We start from the raw sequence: 22,003 nt of genomic DNA, 5'->3' as shown, positions 1-22,003 counted from the left end.
ATCTCTTTAACATCAGTCTCATGTAAGGTGTTGGAACACATCATTTTTAGTAATATCATGTCTCACTTTGACTCGCACATCCTCTCTGACTACCAACAACGGTTAAAAAAAACGCTCCTGCGACACTCAGCACCTGCAGCCCATTTTATAAAACTTGAATACGTTGTCCGCAGGTTATCTTTAGGCTAGTTTTTACATTTAAATGATTTCATTGGTTACGGTTATTTTTTCGGATAAATATTAACCAATCGATATATAGCTTGACCGATTGACTGAAGATGATCATCATTGATTTAACTAAAGGATAACAACCATAAAAAACGCTGTTCTGCTCGACTTTTCCAAAGCATTTGATAAAGTTCCACACTCTCGTCTACTTCAGAAAAAGGACCATTATGGAAAAAGAGGCACAACCCACTCCTGGACTGAAGACTTTCTCTCGTCGCCCACACAACAGGTTGTCCTTGAGGGCTCCTTCTCAGCTACCTGCCACCTCTGACGTCCCTCAGAGTAGCGTCCACGGCCCTCTTCTCTTCCTGGCCAACAATGGTTTTACCATTTTTTCTCTTGGACAAAACACACTGATAACTCCACCAAAAAAGCCATTTCCACCATGTCCTTCCTCAGGCCTCAGGCGAACAAAACTATCTATTCCTCCAAGCGCCAAATCTAATGCGTTCAAGACGTACCTTCGACCTTCTTTTGAATACGCGTCATCTGTCTTACTCTGTCACATCAACCAACTAAAAATGGCCCAAACACCACACTGCAAGATTCGTGAAACATGACTACACCCGAACAAGCAGCGTCACCAACAAGCTTATCGACCTCAAATGAAACACCCCCAACACCGGCGCAACAACACGAGAAAAACCACGTTTTTCAAGATAATTCATTACGTTGTGGATACTACACCAGATCGTCCACACCTCATCGCTAAGTCTACCAAAGGGCACAATCAACGCTTCCGCCAAATCCGAGCCCGCACTCATCATGCTTTGGAACAAGTTGCCATTAGGCATTGTTGACCAGACCAGCATGAATGCTTTCCAATCAGCTTTGGTCACCCAACATATAAAATATTACTTACTTGGAAATATTTTTATTCTTTTAAAAGAAATTGTAAATAGTGGAACTTTTGTTTAAAAACATCCAGTCAGTCCTGCCTGGTGCGTGTGTACGTTTTAACCAATTGCAAGTATACTCATGCGGAGTGATGCAATCACTGGAGATGATGATGAGGATGATGGTTATTATGATGATAATGATGATGATGATGATTTATAGTTTGACTGATAATTGACAATATCTTCGTCCATTCCAGTTATTCGCCTAAAACTATTACGGGTTAAATCGAAGGTTTATGCTGTTGCGGGTACTTTCCTGCCGGCTATAACACGCCATAGACAGGTATACATAGAATTTAAATTCTGGTGTTGTAGGGACTGCCCTACCAACATTGAACACTAAACAATCAAGTCAATTAACATTATTTGTTGTTGTAAGGACAGCTTTATCGACTAAATACTAGGACAATCCAGTTCCAATTGCAGCATTACACGGTTACAAAACCAGAACTCCGCTGTTCAACAGAATAATGCCATGAAGTGCGGAAGAAGACAACACCTGCACAAGTTGCGAAAAGAAATATTGAGATGTAATGGACGTTGTGAAATGGAGGCAAACTTAAATTTTGAAATGCTTGCAAAGAGAAAAACTCGCACGACATGGCTCTAATTGAATGTAGGGACATACAAGATTACAACTGGCATTGCACAAGCTTCAAAATAGATCCACTAAATGAGAAGCAAGAAAAACGTCTCCAATACGTACATGGAAACATGGATGAACAATTGGAAATCAACACCCAGCTACAATTCAAAACTAAAATAGAAATCACCCAAGAAGAATTACTTAACAACATGAAACCCGATGTGTCTAAATTAGTTAAAACTTAAATTAATGAGTTTGAAGTCAAAGAATCGGGGGTCTTATTATTTTAATATTTCACATGGACAAGAAAACATACAACACGACTAGGACGCAGTCAAAGCTGTAACTTAAAATAAACTAATTTACAGAGTTGTCAAATAGGTAAAAACATAAACAATTTTCCTAAACCACTACAAATTGTCATAAAAACGAACACTTAAGAACACAGCTACTTAACAATGCAAAAACAAATCACCAGGTGAGAAAATGAAAAAGAAGTTATTGTAGTTAAAGAACAGACAGAAACACAAAGACTAGAAAGAAAAGACAACAGACATAATAAAAGAACAAACACATAAAGTGAAGAGACAGCCATGTATATGCGTGGTCAAAAGGAAATACTTAGAAACACGTTTAAACATATAATAGCCACCTCGTTTATAGCTGAAACGTTGCAGAACATTGCCAAAAGCTATCCACAATCACAGGAAATCCCAATATTCTCTTGAGTCAAGAGATTTCTTCCGAATCAATACTAGATCAGACAGTTATTGGTGGAATGTTATGCCCCTTAACCTTTCAATATGAACCGAATTTACATGATCAAGATATGAAGCTAAATGAACTGTTTACTAACGCTGTTACGCTTGACAAATTAAAGAAACTTGAAGTAGTCAATATGGTCCAAGAAAAAGATCCACAAATAGTTATGGTTACAGAAGTATTTTCAAAACATATATTCGACAGCAATATATAGCAATTTTCATTCAATGAAATTTAAATGCAACCACTGAGGTTAACCCGACTTACTTCAAAGAATTAATCTGATGCGAAGTAAATACTATTCGGGTGTGTAAATAGAAGCCCGTCGTGCGATACATCAAATACAGGATATCTGAATGAGGACAAGTTTTTGCCAGGGTTATATTGGGATGATTAATGTTCTACAATAGTTGAAACCAGTACAAATACCGAATTTGTTAAAGACTTGTTCCTGTTTCAGCATATTTAATATTCGACAAGATACATGGAAAATCAGGTACCGTCGATCATGGACGTGGTCTACACCGATAAAGAAAAAATGGTGGTCAAAATAGAATACTTGCCAAGCATTGGCAAGTGCCAAGCATTGGCAAGAGTGACGGCTTTGTACTTAATATTGAATGCAACTGTCAATAAAAAGATCAAATGAGAAAACGACAATATCATATAGGAAACTACGAAGGAATGAGACAAGCTTTCGACATAGTAAAATGGGATGATTATTACAAGCTAATCTTGAAAAGGTATGTGAAATATTTAGCAGTAAACTAACTCTTTCAGTTGAAAAAAGACTAAGGTCAACCCCGTTAATTACAAAACTGCTTCGTTGATGAGCAATCCAGAGATGCTATCAAGAGAATTTTCTCGAAGAGCAGCCTGAATAAAATACACATACTGCGAAATGCAAAAACATCTATTGATTACAAGGAAAACAGAAACAGAATGATATACGAAAGTAAGAAGAACCAAATATGATCATAGAAGGCATTCCAAAAATGCCAAAGAAAATTCCAAAATGTTCTGGAAATTTGCAAGACAAAACACGCATATAAGTTTGTAACCCTCTAAAACCCAACGGAATAAAATGACGAAGAAATAGCAAAAGAATTGAATTGACACTCTGCATCAGTTTTCACTTTCGAAGATATCAGCATGCTGTTTAGAATAAATATTCAACGCAAAGAAATCCGAATGCATTCAAATGCATGCACATTGGTTGAATGAACTGAATCCTGCGAAACTTGTGACTTGATGCAAAACTCCAAAATCCAAATTTCAACAATTTCAAAAGAGGTCTCTGAAAAGGATCCTTTCTTCGGCAAGCAGATAAATTTGAGAAACCGCACGACCCAAAAAGTTAAGAAAAGCCCATAGAAACCTATGCATCAAAATTAAGACTGTCAATTTATTGTCAAATGAAATGTCCCTTAAACTCAACAAGGCACTGATTAAATTTAAGAAAGACAAGAGCATATAATATATTCAAAGTAAGGTTTAATGACAACCCGAACATACCAAATTATGCATAAAACTGTCAACATGACCAAAACCTTGGAAACCAGTTGTTCATGGGACAGCACTAATCCCATTTGCCTTAACATCTTGTGAACAAAGTTATACGTACTTCACCGCGATTTTTAGTACAGATGAAAAGTCTAGTCTTTATGATACAATGTACTGTCTGTTTGACTGAGGTCAGAATGGTGATGTGTTTAACCTTACATGCAAATTTGCTCTTGGAATTCCCTTAAGTTTTAACCTCTTTCGTTATTGCAATGTCTAGGTGCTCACTAGGGAGTTCGACATGTAAAAACGAAGACTGTCACCGTTTGATCATATACCGTTTTGACTAAATAATTAGGCTGCACCGGAAGCTGAGAAGCTGTCAATTAATTATTCACTTAACAGGTATTTTGGGTGCTCTTTCGGCAAATTTATAGCATTTTAAACAAAATATCAAAATTTCTTTATATATTAAGCATTGTATATACAATTTTGAACATTATCAAGAAGCGAATTGCATGATTTTGTTCGAAAACCCGAAGATAATTTTAGTTTTCTTTTCGTACTCAATCTCATTAGAACAGTGAAATGGTTATACTCATATCAATTAATGACTGTATAACATGAAGGTTAGCATTTTTAAGTTAAATGATTGATTAGACAAATAATTGATATTTCGTAATTCTTGACCTCATTTATGCTCTCTGTTAAGCATTTTAGTTTCACTAGGGTATATTTTATAAACTGACCCGAGTCCAAATAATTGTACGTTGACGGATTTTTTTTAGATTTTTGATATGGCAAATCCTTCACATACAAATTGTTTAGTATCAAAAGTGGGTAGTTGTTCCGATCATGATTCTGGGTTAAAGCATATAGCGTCTATAAAATATCATAAAAACAAGAAATATTACCAGATAATGTTATTTTATATTAGTTCCGTATACAAAAAATAAATATCCAACCTATAATTATGAGTTTGACGGCTTTTCTTCATTTCATCCTGTCAAAACAACCGATATATACATGAAGGGCACCTGCAAGGCTTTAGGGCACAGTTTTAAATCGCTCGGAACATTTCGGCCATGGCCGAGTTGTTACGATTGTATAACGAGGTCTATCTCGAAGCTTTGTCAGAGGAGGCCGAGTTATTACGATTGTATCGAGTTGTTCCCCTTCGCATAATTGTTGTCTGTGTCAGTCAACTTTCGTTTTATTGGAAAGGTAAACAACTTGTTTTATTGCATTAAATGCTTGTTTAGTGCAAAATAACATTTCACTTACATGGTAAAATATGAATATAACTCTTTATGATCATTTTCAACCATAAAATACTTCACTTTAAACAATTTCAATATTTTTAAAACACCCCCGTTTTTTGCACATTCCCGTTTAGACGTTAGGGATTGGAATAATCACGTATAACACGTCTATTATTTTAGACTAAAACTGACCCAGGCTTCTGGACTTTTCTGGCCATGCATGCACAAAGTTAAATTGTGTATTTGTATATCAAATAGTGATTACTTAAATTACACTATTATATTTTTACTACAGGTTGTTGGAAACTTGTAAGATACAAAAATCCCATGTATATAAACATTCCAGAAACATACTTTTCAGTACATGCATTCTTTAAAGATGGGCTGAATTTTTACACTGCATAATTGTTCATGACCTTTCGGAGTTGTTGTTGTACATGCCTTTTCAATGTTTAGGTTGAACAGCTAAAGTTAAATGAATGCCTACCCAAATTGACTTGCTTTACTGTTATTATTATTATTTAAAAAACAAAACAACAAAAAATTTACAGCAATATGTTATCTTAATGTCGCAATTGATCCTCTATGACATTGATGCTGTATAGATGCTGTATAGAATTTGAACGGACATCTTATTTCAAGTTTACAAAATTACATCAGCAAAATGTTCATTACATTCTATACGCCATAAATTGCTCCAACCATTTGGAGGAACACTGATGTCTTCATGGTTCCTTCCATGTTATGTTCCCAACATATGGTAGTACAAGATACAAGATTCTTTATTTGAAGTTGGGTATTATGATAACAAGAAACATAAGCTCAAAGAGCTGTTTTCCGACATAAGTAACAAACATACATCAATAACATGGCATATTAAAACATAAGAATGTGCTGGTGATCTGGAAATAAAAGCATATAGTTTGAAATAGGTACAATATTGGAACAAGTATTTACAAAAGCTTTGACTTGTTGTAATCATGCCTACAAAAAGAAAATGTACAATGGATTAGAGCACAGTATACAATGATAACATCGACAGTTTTCCCGGCTGTACAGCTAGACCACACGTGCCTGGTTCCTCAAGTTGACATACCACTGTAATGGTTTTGTCCAGCTGTGTCGATCACTTGGATGGTCCTCGTTCAAAGTCACTGCCATCAACAGCCAACTTCGCTAACCCTGCCTCTTGTCTAAGGAGCGACACAATTAAATGTTCAGCAAAGACGTATTTTTCATTACAAAGAATGTCATGATATAAAATTTATTATGAAATTGTGTAATACCTTCAATGTCATTGTTTGTTCTGATAGACTGCTTGAACATAAACCAGTCCTATGTTGTGAACGCGCTGCTGTTCAGCCACTGCTGCATGATATAATCTACTAGTTGCTTGATCAATGCAGATGTCACCTTGGTGCATAGTGCATTCACAGCTTGAGCAATATTGGCCACAGGGTGGAACTGGAGGGCCAGTGGCAAAGTCACCTTTTGTAGGCTTCTGCAAGCCCCACAGCTTGGACATGGTGCCACACTGCCTGGCTCCGTTTGAACGGCAGCCCTTCACCTCAACCTCTGGAAAAACGTCTTTCGCCGCTTGCCATGCAGCTTAATTTGAAATCATTAATTATTAAGATATTTATAATAATATGAAACATACATAAAAATACATATTTCCTTAATCCTTCTTTTCATAAAATCTGATTTGCGTACAACCATAAAGAAAGCTTTTAATTGATATGTTTACACTGTGATTATTTAGCTGACCTTTTTCATAATCCTCCATGTAGCCTTCAACGGATGATATCCCCAGCCTTCTTCAATTACCTGTGGTGTTCCGGTGCTTACTTTGAACCCTTACACGGCGCTAAATAATCTATATATAAGGTGTGAACAACATAATACTAACATCAGCATTCCACAGGCAAGCTTCTTTTTAGAAGTAGCCGAATTGGACCATGCCGAAATTTTAATTTGACAGTTGAACCAACTTTTCATAGAATGATGGTCAAGATAGTTTTTCTACCAGCTCAAGAAATCCTTATTACAAGATTAACATAATGTTTAATTACAAACTCACTACAACCTCATTCTATTTTTCATCTGCAAATGGCTTTTAAGTAAACCCTAAAAAATGGTTACAAATCTTAAGTTTGTAAATCACCATATGATACAGTTGAAACTCTGATCCAACTGTCACCTATAGTAGCTAGTTACCTGGTGACTGTCATGACAGCCTATTTTAGTTCCCTTCAAACTAATATTCCTTTATAATGCTTCTTTAATAAAGGGTCAACCACTTTATGAAGCAAATGGAAATGAATGTATATTTAATGGTATTTCTCAATTGAACTAATTTATTTAAAGCAAGATTACACAAATGTTTTGGGACTCTACAGTCATCGGAAGTTTTAACACATGTAAAAAGCATCTAAGATGAGCATCCGTCAGTTTGGTACGTTCTTGCCGGCATACAAATGGATTTCAAATGACCCAGTTTTATATTTTCAGGCTATTGAAAAAGATGATGCTGTGTTTCTGAGGAGATGTGATTCATCTGTTTTAGAATGTCACATGGTAAGTTAATACATTTAGCATATTTATTCAATGATGGTATATGTTATGGTAAAAGTTAGATTGACACAGTTCTACAGATATTTTTTAAACACTTTTGGGTATTGAGTAATATTTATCTACTTGTTTTTATTGCTGGGCTGTCTAACAGTAAAGGGCTCTCACTTTTCAAACTTAGAGAGAAAACGTTGGCATGAATTGCTTTTTTATAGACTGTCAATAACAATTTGGACTTTGAAGATTAGATTTTATTTTTCAGTTTTACATTTATATCCATAAAATTTAGCAATATTGATGTACTGGCTTTTTCCTGTGAAACTGTCTAACATTGTATTTTACACGATGCAACACCATTATATGGTACACTGCAGTCACAATGGCTCAGATATTGATAAACCAGATAAGGGCTCATAAAATAGTGTATTTTTGCAGATTTCAATTTCTGTGAATTCAGTTTTCAGATTCTATAGGAAGGGTATTGTCACACAATATGTGGACATATAAGATAATTAATTGTTGGGAGACCCTTCCCCTCAGTGGTATAATTAAAAAAAGAGATGCACTTTCAACATTCTAACATTCTATTGTCATACAACTCATAAATATTGAAGCATAATGCATCTGTATTACTCACTCCCCTCTGCAGTGTATGATAGTAAGTTGACTGGTGCAATCTGTCTTCGAAATACCATATCATGCACTAGAAGAGTAGCAGTTTACAATTCTACAGTTCCCACGAATTTATCAAGGAGCTTGAGCGAAAAGGTTCCATATGCTTTATTAGGTAATGTCATGTAGAACGTGTTCGCTTCCATCCCTTGAAATGGAAATATGATTGCAATATTCCATCCCAGAAGAATGAGCAGCTAGACTGTGTCATCAATAATTCTGCCGACAAACATGGAAAAGTAAACAGCGACATGCGTATTCATAGCTAAATAAAGGTGGGTTCAGATATCCCAGGAGACTTTGTAGTGGAGATGTTAAGTCCTAAAGCCAGTCTCTCGGCACTGGTTGGTATATTTGTTTATATATATGCTTAAAGATGCATGCCTATAGGCCTCTTAAACGCTTCTTGTAAACCCTCTGTCTGATTTTGAAAAAAGATATCTTTCGTCAAAGGTATGCTAACCTGCAAAACATAAACATATATGTTTATGTTTGGTTATGATTTTGCTGCAATGTTGACAAATTTTGATATAATCATGAATTTGTGTTTATTGTGTTACACAGCATTCGGCTTATTGTACAGCTTTGTGAAATTTAAAAATGTAAACTTCACAGCTTTATCATTGTTAACTTTTAAATGCGAACTATGTTTTGATGGGTTCATATACTTTATTAAGACAGTTACAGCCTTTACCTAGTTCAGAACAATTGACCATTGTTGTATATACATGTAAATGCCTTAATGATCCAGAGGCAAAGACCTCATCTAATAGGGGTCCTAGGATCACCTTTACTTTTTTTCTTTCTATTTCATAAAGTTAAACTTTCATGCTTTTACACTATAGAAACTAATATATACAAGTAAATTTGTAATTATATGGTAGTGTAACTTTTAATATCAATAAAACAATAGACACTCATTTTATGCCCCCCCCCCCCCCCCCTCCATTGTTTTGTATAGCATTGCTTTTGTTTTTTATTTTATTTGTTGTTAGTATTGACAATACAGTTTGCTTTTAATTTGAAGCCAGGAGATCCCTCAAATGTATCCTTAAAGTCAGTTTTAGTGTCTCCCCCGTTGAACCGTAAAGTGCCTCTCCAAGCCCATCAACAAAATGGTTTCAGCCCTTCAGCTGCCAGGATAATAACACCCAAGCAATAAACATGAACATTTACTATTTCACTTATTTCACATGTGTGAATTTATATTGTACATTGTTCCCAAGACTTTGTATTATGTGGCGTGGCCTTCACTCAAGTCACCCTTATGCAACCATAACAAATCACAACACATGGTTAACAATAATGAGTACATGAGTTTGCATACTCATAGTATCGAGAAAAACAAAGTTGTGTACATGTATAATTTTGGAGTAATGAGTCACATGGTCAATTATTCCGTGCCGAGGGATTTGATAGTCTAATCTTATTAGGCTCGCAAAGAAGTAACAAAGCCTTCTGAATCCAGATCTTTCGATAAGAATGTTCGATTTGATATTATAGATGCAAAAACGTTATCTTAGACTTAATAGTCATTGATTAGTATTGTCTTGTTCTCTGACTAATTGCGCTTTTATGGACCATTTACGGGAAAGAATGGACATTGACAGGGGGATTTCAGGAGGGTTTGCATTCAGCTTGACTTGTCATGGGGAACATTTAGTTGTTTACATCGACTCTTTTGACATGTTTATGTTTGTATTTGTCCGCAATAAGACTTGACACTGGCTTGTTTAACATTTTGGTTTCAACAACTTGCCTGTGAATTGTCTGATCATGGATATGAATGAAAAAAATATATAAAACCATCGGAAGCAGAAAATCAATTACAACAAATAAATTGTGGATATTGACATTGATCAATTTCTTAATGTAGAAATATTTAGAAAACGGTTTAATATCCATGATGTCATGCTTCAAAATTAAAATTAGATCTACAGTTGTCTCGCAGCTAATGGAGAAAAGGTCTGAGGCTGACTAAAATGAAGTTACTGTCATAAGGGAATCAGAGGATATAATTTAATTTTTGTTAAAGATAGGAAAACCACAGAGATGTACTGTAACATTCAATTTGATCAAAATTCACATAACTGAATAAGCAGCAATTTAATTACTGGAAAAAACCCTCTTTTTATGTGCTATTTTTACTAATTTCCAGATAAATTTAGTTAACATGATAAAACATTTTGAAGAAATATTTTTTTTTTTAAATTTGGGGAATATAATTAATTCAATAGCCATTTATTATCATAACAATGAGGATCAAAATTAAGCCCACATCATGTGGGTGGTTGTGTGGGTGGTAAAAGACCTCAAGCAGTTTTGGCAATTCATACACACTATTGTTGCCATACAGCAGTCTCTGAGCATATTTGTTGGAGTGAAGATGACATTTTACACAAATTTCTGTGATCCAATGTTGCGTAAAACTTCGCGCTACATTGCCAGGATTTTCTCTTCCAAATTTGTTGCCATGGGAATCGGTTGAAAAAAGGTCTTTAGATGGTGCTTCTATGGAACCAGAACTAATAATGTTATTGGACAGATAATCAAACGGCATTGATTTGTGTTTGGTGGCTTGTGGTAGCCTGTGCCAGCGATATGAGAAGTTTTTGACAGTCTATGATATGTTCGTCGGTTTATTAGCCGCTAGAATTTCACGAAAGACAAAAAATACTTCACATCATGTGGTAATCTTTGTTCCGAGAGTAATCTGAGTTTTGTTCTTGTTTTACGAAATTTGATTGCGTAAATCCCATTACAATAAATGAGATTTTCACTGATTTATGAGTCTTCAATCACCAGCGGACAGATTAACAAGATCGACCAACAAGTATTCTAGTCGAGCCAGACCATGTTTTTGGTTCTGCAATAAATTGGCACCGTAGCAGTCTTATTGGCAAATCATGTAATTTGTCTGGATATGTGATTTGTTGCCTTACAATTATAGCATCAGAAATCCACTTGTCTCTGATGTTGAATAATGAAAGAAAATTTACAACATTAATTATAACTGTCTTCTGCTGATTAGGGCATAGAATTCCAGTGTTTTGAGTATAAGAAAAAGATCTCCTAATTTTGGTATGAAAAAATAATAATGGTGTCAAATTATACATGTCATAGGCTAAGCCAGTCCAGGGATCAAACCCACTACCCACTGCAGTGCTTAGAAGATAATGTGCTCTACCAACTGAGATGACTGGCTGGGATAACTCACATTATCGCTAACCTGTGGAAGTCAATACTGTGACATTCCTCTATGCTGGAATTTGTACCAAAATTCCAAAACTAGACCAGAAATCCATCATGGGTCTCTCAACACACCACAATTCTCAGTTCAACGCATGCACACCAGAAGCTAGTCACAATCCCTCAATGGACGTCAAATGTCTCAGAAAAGTATGTGGCCAGGCGGGGGAACTAACCTGGAACCCCCTGCTGTCAAGTCAGGTGCTCTATCAACTGAGCTAAACAACCAGATACATGCTCTGACCTGTACGAGTCTGAATGTGACATATGGCTAGTTTTAAGACCTAAGACTAGCACCATAATGTCTAAGGCAATCATTGGTGTATTAAAGTTATGCTAGCTTTTAGATTTCAGACCTGATCGCTCCACCTAAAATGCGACTGTTAAACCCTTGCGAAATTTCTACAATCTACATTGTACAGACTGATTGTACAATAAAATGGAAAAGCATTTATAATGACATTTGGTTGTATGGTATTGAGACAATGTGAGTTCATAGGCATGTCTTAATGTCCTAGCATATGTTTTATTTACTTTATATGAACTTATTTCAGCTCAATTGTTAAGGCAGCTATGAGCTGATATGAATCACTCTAGAAAAAGCACAGTCAGCAATTACCATGTGTTTTTTAAGAGAGGCCAAGGAATGCCCCCTGGTCTGTTTAATTGGGGCTTAAAACCATGACCTCTCTGGTTGGGGGGGGGGGGGGGGGGGGGGGGGGGGGGGGCAGGGGGCGTGTTATCACAAGATTACTTTTACCATTGAAACAAGTTAATTGTTTATATGTTTATATGAGAATAGTATTACTAAATGTTTATGTTTGTAACTTGCAAATAAAAACATATCAGCAGTTCTTGCACTTCAGTTATTTTCCAATCATCATTGGTAAACCATATTGTAATTAATGTCTGGCCATTCCATCCGATATTGTGTCATTATAGCATTATCCTTCATTGAAACCTTTTAAACAATTAAGATGCCACGATGTTTTGCATGAGTAAATGACGTAAAACCATTGTCAAATCAAATTGTAATGTTCCGTCTTTAAAAGGTCCATTAGTAAACATGGGATGTTTCTATTTTTCTGAGTTCAAGTTTCAAAGCGGCAATTCAGGTATTTAAGTTGTCATCCGATCAACTCCGAGCTCCTATTTTGTGTGACAGGTAATCAGCCGGCTCATCTGATCATGGGTTTTTTCTCGCTCTTGTAAAGTACTCTTCATTGTGAAGTTGGAAATGGTCCATTCTGATCAATCTTGGTTCAATAGAAATTGCTGTAATTTGGTCCCGTAGATGGTAAGGTTGACTCACAGATTAGACGTATCGTCTTTGAGGTTGCTTAAAACATAAGACATTACAGTCTGGCATGTGATCCATTGGGTACGATCAAGATTTCCTGTCTGAAGAGTAATGCCAGAAATATTAATAGATGTTTTATATTTAGATTTCACTGAATATCTGTTGGTTATCATTGACAAAATTGATAAACCTTATTTGAATTTAGGATTGATACATGTGTTACTTGTTGGAAAGAAACCAACAGTTCAATAATATTATTATTATTATTATTTAAAGGATTTTTTTTCGGAATTATTTATTTAACATCCCTTTATGTTGGGCATAATAACAATAAAGTGTCCAATGAAAATGCCCTTGATGATGGCAATATTCTGTATGATCATAACGCCCTAGATGTTGGCAGTATACCTGTACGATCATGATGCCTTTGATGATGGCAATATACTGTATGATCATAATGCCCTTGATGATGGCAATATACCTTAGGCCAAATAAAAAAATAGGTCTGTTTCCGGTTACCCGACCGACCCTATTTTTCCCCACCGACCCTAACCTATTTTACCCTGAAAAAAATGTGATTTGGGTACGAAAAGCATTTGTTACGAAATGTATGTACGTAAAGTTGACAATATTGGAGTTGGATTTCTGAATGTATTTACCGTACTTCAACTTAGAGTTCCGGACACCTTGAAATAATTATTTTTCGCTCTGCGAATTCATAGTAAATAACCATTTTTACATTTTATCTACATGTATGGTAAACCTGCCTTTTTTCTTCATGTCTGCATTTTACCACTTATTAATTTATCTGTAGTTATCAATGGTTATTACGCCTATAAGTGTAACTCCTTCATCAAGTTGATTAAAATCCCATTCAACACCATTTTATACATGCATTGAAATGAATAAACACCTTTTATCCACTTCAGATCAAACAGTCACACTGTGTGACGTCACATAACTCTCAGTTATACCCACGAGGATCTCATGGAGAGCATGGATATTGCTATGCAGGATTAATGTTTCTGAGTGGTGTTTTCGATTGTAACTTAAGTATTGCATTTCTAACTTTAATTCATCACATTAAATAGTTACCTGTATCATTGAATGTGTTGATTTTTATTGTTCTATTGATGTCACAATGAGTATTACTGTACGATTATTGCTTCATAAAGTCTATATTAATAGTGTGGTACAAGTTTCAAGTTGATGGGGGATCGTTTTACAAACATGTCATGTCTGTGTTTTCTTAATCTCCTGATTGCCCTTGTTTTTTCTTTAATCCTCCATTAAATATATATCACACATCCTTTTCAACAGGCAATAAATCGTTTAGTAGGTAGTAACTAACTAACTTATCACAGTGATGTATACGGTTAGGTAATCTAGCCAGGCATTGTAACGATAAAGATCAATAATATTTGTCTGTGAGACTTAGTAACTGTAAGTTACAATCGATGTCCTTTGGGTGTCCGAAAATTAGGTACCTAAAATTAATTATTTTTGAAAATAATAACGGATGTCCGAATTTTTAGATTGTCCGAACTCAAAGGTAAATTACGGGTAGTTTGTGCTTGTGTGGCAGGTATATTTCAATTCTTGAACTATATTTTCTTGTCAGATACAAATGTGTCAGATACTGACTTTCGGATTGATATGTCAGACTTAAGTGTGCAATTTTGGCAATAAAACCTGCATGTTACTTGTTCTTCAAACCTGAACCCCCAGGTCCTCTTGACAGCATTGAGGTTTCCTTGGCTGATGGCTTATATGGTAAATTTGCTGTCCCACTCTTCATGTAATCATGTTACAGGGAGGTTAGCATTCTACAGAGGGTGATTGAAAGCAAAAGTGTGCATAAAGAAAAGTAAAACCGTTCCTGGAAAGTCTTAAATAATAGCAGAGTGGTGTACCATAACTTAGTTGAAATCCAACCATCATTGTCAAAGTATTTAACCAGACAAATAAAGAATGTTTCCTTTGAAGCATGGAACATGTTTAAAAACTACCAATAAACCTGAAAATTGATGACTTTTATTTTTGTTACTTTCTGAGTCAACAGTTACTGAAATCAATATATCAAAAAAAAAAATTCCGACCTACCTACCCTATTTTTTTTGGCAGTGTTACCTGAAACGCACCTATTTTTTTATTTGGCCTTATGATCATAATGCCCTTGATGATGGCAATATACAATACGATCATAATACCCTTGATGATGGCAATATATGGTACGATCATAATGCCCTTGATGATGGCAATATACTGTATGATCACAATGCCCTTGATGATGGCAATATACTGTATGATCACAATGCCCTTGATGATGGCAATATACTGTACCATCATGATGCCCTTGTTAATGGCAATATACTGTATGATCATAATGCCCTTGATTGATGGCAATATACGGTACGATCATTATGCCCTTGAGGATGGCAATATACTGTACGATCATAATGCCCTTGATGATGGCATAATTACTGAGGTTCATATATCATGTTTGCTCAATACAATCAACGCGGTCTCGTGACTTTGGCAGACATGTTATGACTTGGCGCCCTATATTAACTTTCGTAACAAAAACATGATCAGCATTTCTTTACAGGACTTGGCTCCAAGTTTATGTGTCTTTTAGCTGTAAATTGGCAATAAAGCAGTGTAATTTGTTACCGAGGACGATCCTTGTTTCCACACTGTCCAGGGTTTATTGTTTCTGGACGGATTTCTTACCATGCTTGGGGACTGCTCAATATATACTTGACAACATTAAAGATTTATAACAGATTTTTACACTCTTTGTGTAATGGTCAATATATACTGGATGACATTCGAGGATTTCAGAAGCTAGATGAGTTTTGGTAGTAACGCTGCTTGATTTTTAAGGCAAAAATATTAGAAATGAGACTTACTGTGTTGAAGGTTGAAAATCTGTCCATTGTGAAATGATTTCTTTTACGTTACAATAAAAGATAAGTAACATGATGAGGTACTTTAAATATTTCATAAGTTTATACATCAACTTAAGTGGCATCAAATATAGCTTAACAGTATAATTTGATTCTGATATAAAGTCAAACTATAAAATGTATAGCTGATGGTCCGCAGAAGAGCCCTACTGACCTAAAGCAATGGCCTGCTTTTCAAATGCGCTTTTAGTTAAAATATAGTATGTTAGCCAATAGAATAAAAGCAAGAAAGGTTAAACCACCCTCTAGAAATTCTTGGCAGTTTTAAATGTTCATTTTAAACCGAAAAGCACTCTTTATAAGGCAGCATAATTCTTGCTTCTGGATAACTGTTATAATAAGTAACGTCATATCAGTGCATGGAAAGCTGTCCCTATAGACCCACAATGCCTCACAAGGCCTTCCCCTTTTGTTGCCTGTGTTGATTCTCTTTGTTTATTCTTTTTTCAGCTATCTCATTTATTATGGAAAATTCTGATTTCCTCATGTACTACCATGAAAAGGAAAACTTTCTAATGGCTCGAGAAAATTACAAATATGTATTCAAGGAAAAAAACAGAAATGTCTTAAGGCTTAACAGATGGTTGCAATAAATTTAAAATGTAATTTCCATATCTGACAACAGCCAAATGGTAGACAAAAAATAGATGAGAGCGTTGGAAACTAAAGCCCATTAAAGAATTTACTCATCTTGGTAACATGCAAATAAAAATAATCCCCATGTTTGATTCATTCTCCCCTCAGGACATAAAGCCAATGCTTTCATGTTATTTGTGCGCATATATTCCTTGATATATCTGTTTTTCATTTTCTTGGTTATTATACGCATAGATGATTGATTTTGTTTCATTTAGCGTTGAATCTGGCATTCAATTGCCCTTTTTGATTGGCTTGTCGTCAACATGAATGAGGAAAAAGTAAATTACCACTTGTCAAACAGTGGCGTGCTGCGGAGCCTAACGTGCTAATTCGGACGCTGGGCTGGTTTAACAAGAGAAAAAAGGTCCATAGAATGTTCTAACAAGCTGAGAATGCTTTCTGCACTCTATCATTTTATATTAGATTTGCCTTTTTGCTGGGACATGTGAAAACTTCATTTGACGCCTGAAATTTCAATGAAATGAAATTGTTTGGAAGATTTATTTAGTTTTTATACATAGAGGGAAACATTTGAATTGCGAACTTCTTGTATTTGATTACTTAATGTTTCAGTTCTTGCCCCTGAATGAGATATTGGAATCTGTTGGTTTGAAGCGGTCGGCGCCCTGAATGTTATGCAAGTTTTACAAGAACAATTTTTTGGTAATGATCAGGCTTGGTATATTATGGAAAAATATTGATTTGTAAACAAAATCTTTTGTCCATGCCTCATTGTTCAAATATAATTGTACAAAGACATAATAAATAAGATTGTATGTTTGGTGTCAGTAATATTAACATTAAGTAAATAATGCAAAGATTTGTGTACCGGTAGTTTCATTGGTATATTTTTTCCAAGATATTTATACACAATAATTCATGTTCTTTGCTTTTTGCATACTTCTAACCTTATATTCACAGAGACCAAACATGAAAAAGTTAAAACAAGACAAGAATTTGCATAATGACAAAGCAGGTGCCAGTGTTGATATATCACATATTGGCGTGATTTTCACTCTCTAGACTCCAAGGAAATAAATGACTGTCGCTGGGATTTTCATCTTTAAAATTTGTAGTCCTCGGAGAATCCAACAAGAATGAGTTCATTCAGGCCATCTTATGGATGAGTGTATGACAACATATCGCAAAATCAGGAAATTCAGTTGAATAGTAAGTGAGTGTCTGACATCAAATTAACATTTTAACTTGATTATTAAAATAAATGTAATATAACATTTTCAGTGTAACTATTTCTTTCAAAAGATATCTCATAACTAGACCAAGAATAAACAATTGATAAATAGAACGTATAATACATCCGTTATTGACATTGGCCCTTATATATAAGTGTCCGCAATTTTTAAGAGAAAGAAATTAAATAAAAATAATTCATGCTACACAATTGTATCATTTTATATAAAAAAACATCAGATCATGATTTCCTATAAAAATGGAAAAGAGAAATTTGTCTACAGGGATTAAAATACAATAGTATTTTGGAAACGCAATGATGGATCCTCTGTATGTTTTCCCACTTTTGAGACCGATTTCTAAAAAACCTCAAGTCATTTTTATCTTCTCTGTTTTTGGAATAAAAAAGGTCAAGCTTAATTATCATAGCCTTGTGACATTGTCCGTGGCATTGATAGTTACTTCATTTTTAACTTTAATCATACTTTAAACCATTCAAGATATTCAATTGAAACTTTGTACACTTGTTGCTCAAGACAGTTTTACGCATAAATTACTGAGCATTATGGTTGAAATAACTGTTGAGTTATGCCCCTTGTTAGGAGAAAAAAATCCCAAATGAGCTTTGGCATTTGATTCCTTCCCCACTCAAAGCAACAGGTTCCAGTTTGATTTAAGTTGGACATTGATATAAAATGTTAGATCCCTGTCCTTTGTAAATGGATGATTTTAATGGCCTGTAGAGCGATTGTGTATGGAAATTACATCAATTATGTGTGGGTAATGGCAGATTGAGGAAAAATAGAGCTGCATGTGTTCATGATTAAGAACCACTCATCCATTGTGTCATGCCATCAAGCTAGTATTCATTGGACTCCACAGACCAATAACTGCAGTGCTATAATTATATTATATGCTTGACAATAACACACATAATTCTAGCTTTAGCAATGGTTGAACTATGTCCCTTGATCAATTTACAAAAGGTGATTGGTGTTTTGCAGTTCTTACAGTGTTCTTAACAAGTGGTTTTTTTTTTTATAAAAGCAACATATATAACATAGGGCCTCTGCAGCAGTCTGCTGTTTTTATGCCTTTTTCTAGGAATCTATAAAATTTTGCTGAGTTCCAAAATTTTACATGTTTAATACAAGAGCATTTAATCCCAATTACATAATTATAGATACAATTTCCCCCAATATAGTTGCTAATACTTAATTGTTCCCAAAGACCCAAATTGACTAGAAAAAGGCCTCTTTTGATGGTTGTTGTGTATAATAAAGATGATCGCCTGGCAGTACTTTTCCCATTCCATTCCATCTAAAATCATTTTCTGAAGATGTTGTGTAGTGACGACTGTGGTACTAATTTCATTGCAGAGGACATCGCCTGTAGCTTTCTTATGTTTTACAACAAGGATAACAAAATTAAAAGTTTGCCTTCAACAAGCCTCCGAGAGACCTTTTCCCAACAAGCATCTCTGCGACCGTGATCAATAGCTTCTCAGATCAGGCCGCTATATTTTGTCGGAATGATCATGGTTTACCACTAACAAATCAGTATCTTAATGGATAAATGTTATGCTTGGTGTTAGTTGATGTTGTTTTATTGGATAATGCGCTGCACGGGAAATTGGATACCTTAACTGTACTTGTACCTATTTTAAGCTAGGTCCTTGGAGTCTGTGATTAATTTGGTTTTACAGCAAACCGATACCTGTGTTCGGGTAATTTAAATCACATATGTAATAATTTCAACAGTTGTACAGATTTATTTTAAGAAGAAATGAAATAGAAAATTGATAAATGCGATTTAGTTTTTTTATTTTAAATACGATTTATTATTGTGATAAAATTAGTTAAAAATGCTAATAGTTGGTCGTCTTTTTCAGACATTACTTTGAAACATGAAGTACTTTGATGAATTTTGAATCAAGGTTTCAAATAATTTATTTTTAGACAAAATTGTGAAAGACATTTTGATTTTACAATTAAAATTGGATGAAAGAGAATCAAAGCTATAATATGATAATTAATAAAGTGAAAATGAGTTCTTAATCAAGCATTCTGTTGCTGTTTTTTGTATTCTTTTTCAAAGCTTTGAAAAATATGTGACAAAATTAAACTGAATCTATTGTATTGCATCTGTAAAAGACATGTGTTAAAATTGAAAGCGCCATGTGACAATTGGAATCTGTGTTTTCAAGAACATGAATGACAGTGGTTTGGATGTAGTATGCGGAAACTCATGAAATTCCAAGAGTTGCTATTCTCAATGGACAAAGTGTCATTTAGTCTTTAACATGCCTCAGCCACTTTTCCCATGTGCTTATGGGACGCAGAGCAGTTTGTTTCGAGCAGAATGGAAAATTTTCAGAGTTTTTACGAGAACTCTAAAGCCGGCTTAATGTTAAACTCCGCCTACAATTACAACCGACTATGTCCTCGAAGATCCCGCTCCCGAAAATTCAACCTTAACATGATCTGGTACCGAAACTTGTACAGAAACGAAAACAAGTTTCACCACTACTGGACACTGTATCATAACCCTCTAGAAGGTATTATAGTTTACGGGATGTGATTTAGCTTATACTTTTTTCTTTTATCTTGATTGAGACAAAAGCTAATTTATACTCAAAGAATTTTGCTCAATCTCAGTTCTTTGGTAGAAACCAGTACTATTTCCATTTTAAGAGGCCATGAGAAAGTTCCCCTTGAAGGAATTGCACCTGCAACATCTAGCGTGTGAGGTGGACGCTTGTAAACCATTCTCATACGTTAAAGATTTGATTTGTAAAAGTATTCCAATGTATTGCTAACTTAATGAAAATTAATGTGTTTAATATGATATAAATAGTTCTTTCCAGGTTTTGGGGGTTATGGGCTTATTTTAGTCAACTCTCCAATGCTAAATATTTTAAATAAATGCATGATTTTGTATTTTTAACTCTGGTTTATTACAAAAATAATCGAGCTACTGTCCGGTCAAAAGTTTGAAAATGAAGAATTGTGCAAACTAAAGTTATGATATAACTGTGAGTAAGAAATGAATATATTTGTTAATATCAAGATAGTTGATGGCTCCTTGAATTCATAAAAAAATGTTTAAATTAAAAACAGGTTAATAAATCTGATGTTAACTTATGTCTGTTCATATTTGTTGACAAAATATTAATATTTCATGCAATCACAATTTCAACTCCATATCAGATTTCAATGGCACCATATTATTAATATTTTACTGTATAAATATAATTCATCTTTCAATCCTGCTTTATCCACAAATTTCAAAGAATTTTATGGAACACCTGTATAAGACTGTTATATTATATTGTAGAATATTATAAATATTTGTTTATTAAAAGTAAAACAGATTTTTATTTGTTTGGATTGTTTTAGGGATAAAGTTGCAAAAATAAAAAATAAAATTGTTGGAGGAAAAAAAGGTCCAAAAATGGGTTTTTAGTGAAAAGGTCTAAACATATGCTATGATAAGGGAAAAGGTCCAAAATTATGTTTTTGTATGGGAATGCAGGTTAAAAATATGCTTTTTAGGGAACAATTTAAAGGTAAAAAATATGCCTTAGTAGGAAATATTAGATCCAAAATAAAGCTTTTGTTGAAAAAAAAGTTAAAAAAAGATCACTCTGTAGTTTTGTTTATTAGACACAACCTTTTTAATGGCAGGACCTTCTTTTCGACATCCTTCTGTTGTTGGATTTTAAGAGGGTCCCTGTGGTTTTTAACAATCAAGGCAAACAAATTTGTAATTTGCAACATTAATAATTTTGTTGAACTTGCATCAAAATTTTAGGAAGTACAAAAACTAAATTATAATTCTTTTCTTAATACAATGTTCATCATAAATTGACCGTAATGTTTCATACAATAATGCATGGAAATAAATTCTTCCAATCCCAGTAAAATATCTAAATATCTGAGCAGAAATTTATAACTGGATTTAATGATTCATTTTAAATGTCATTTTAACGGAAAACAGTTATAAATCACTGCTGGTTTTCTGTTGTGACTAAAATATAAAATCAGAATTTTAAACAAAAATGCATGCAAAATGTCAAGGCCTAGAATTTCGCTATACGCAGGTTTGATAACAGATATAGCTGTCAGAGAAATCTGAATATTGTTTTGGTGTGTATTTGCATTTTATTGACA

The 22,003-nt window shown here is 34.4% G+C and overlaps 1 protein-coding gene across 6 annotated transcripts in view; it reads left to right on the top strand.

The window, feature by feature from the left end:
* The first annotated feature begins 4,342 nt into the window (after positions 1-4,342).
* LOC128227720 (amyloid beta precursor protein binding family B member 2-like) overlaps positions 4,343-22,003 on the top strand; it is a 74,412-nt gene continuing 56,751 nt past the window's right edge. For 2 of the 6 annotated variants that reach the window (XM_052938497.1, XM_052938502.1), the window contains exons 1-2: positions 4,343-4,383; positions 7,752-7,817. In XM_052938497.1, coding sequence (XP_052794457.1) covers positions 7,808-7,817 — 10 coding nt within the window. In that variant the 5' untranslated portion in view covers positions 4,343-4,383; positions 7,752-7,807. Of the gene's footprint in view, positions 4,384-4,565; positions 4,608-7,062; positions 7,128-7,751; positions 7,818-20,015; positions 20,389-22,003 lie in introns of those variants that run through there. The other 4 variants (XM_052938498.1, XM_052938501.1, XM_052938500.1 and 1 more) reach the window with 3 other exon arrangements.

This window comes from Mya arenaria, chromosome 3 (assembly GCF_026914265.1).
Source record: "Mya arenaria isolate MELC-2E11 chromosome 3, ASM2691426v1".
Classification (NCBI taxonomy): domain Eukaryota; kingdom Metazoa; phylum Mollusca; class Bivalvia; order Myida; family Myidae; genus Mya; species Mya arenaria.
This window is presented reverse-complemented; position numbering and strand designations above follow the sequence as displayed.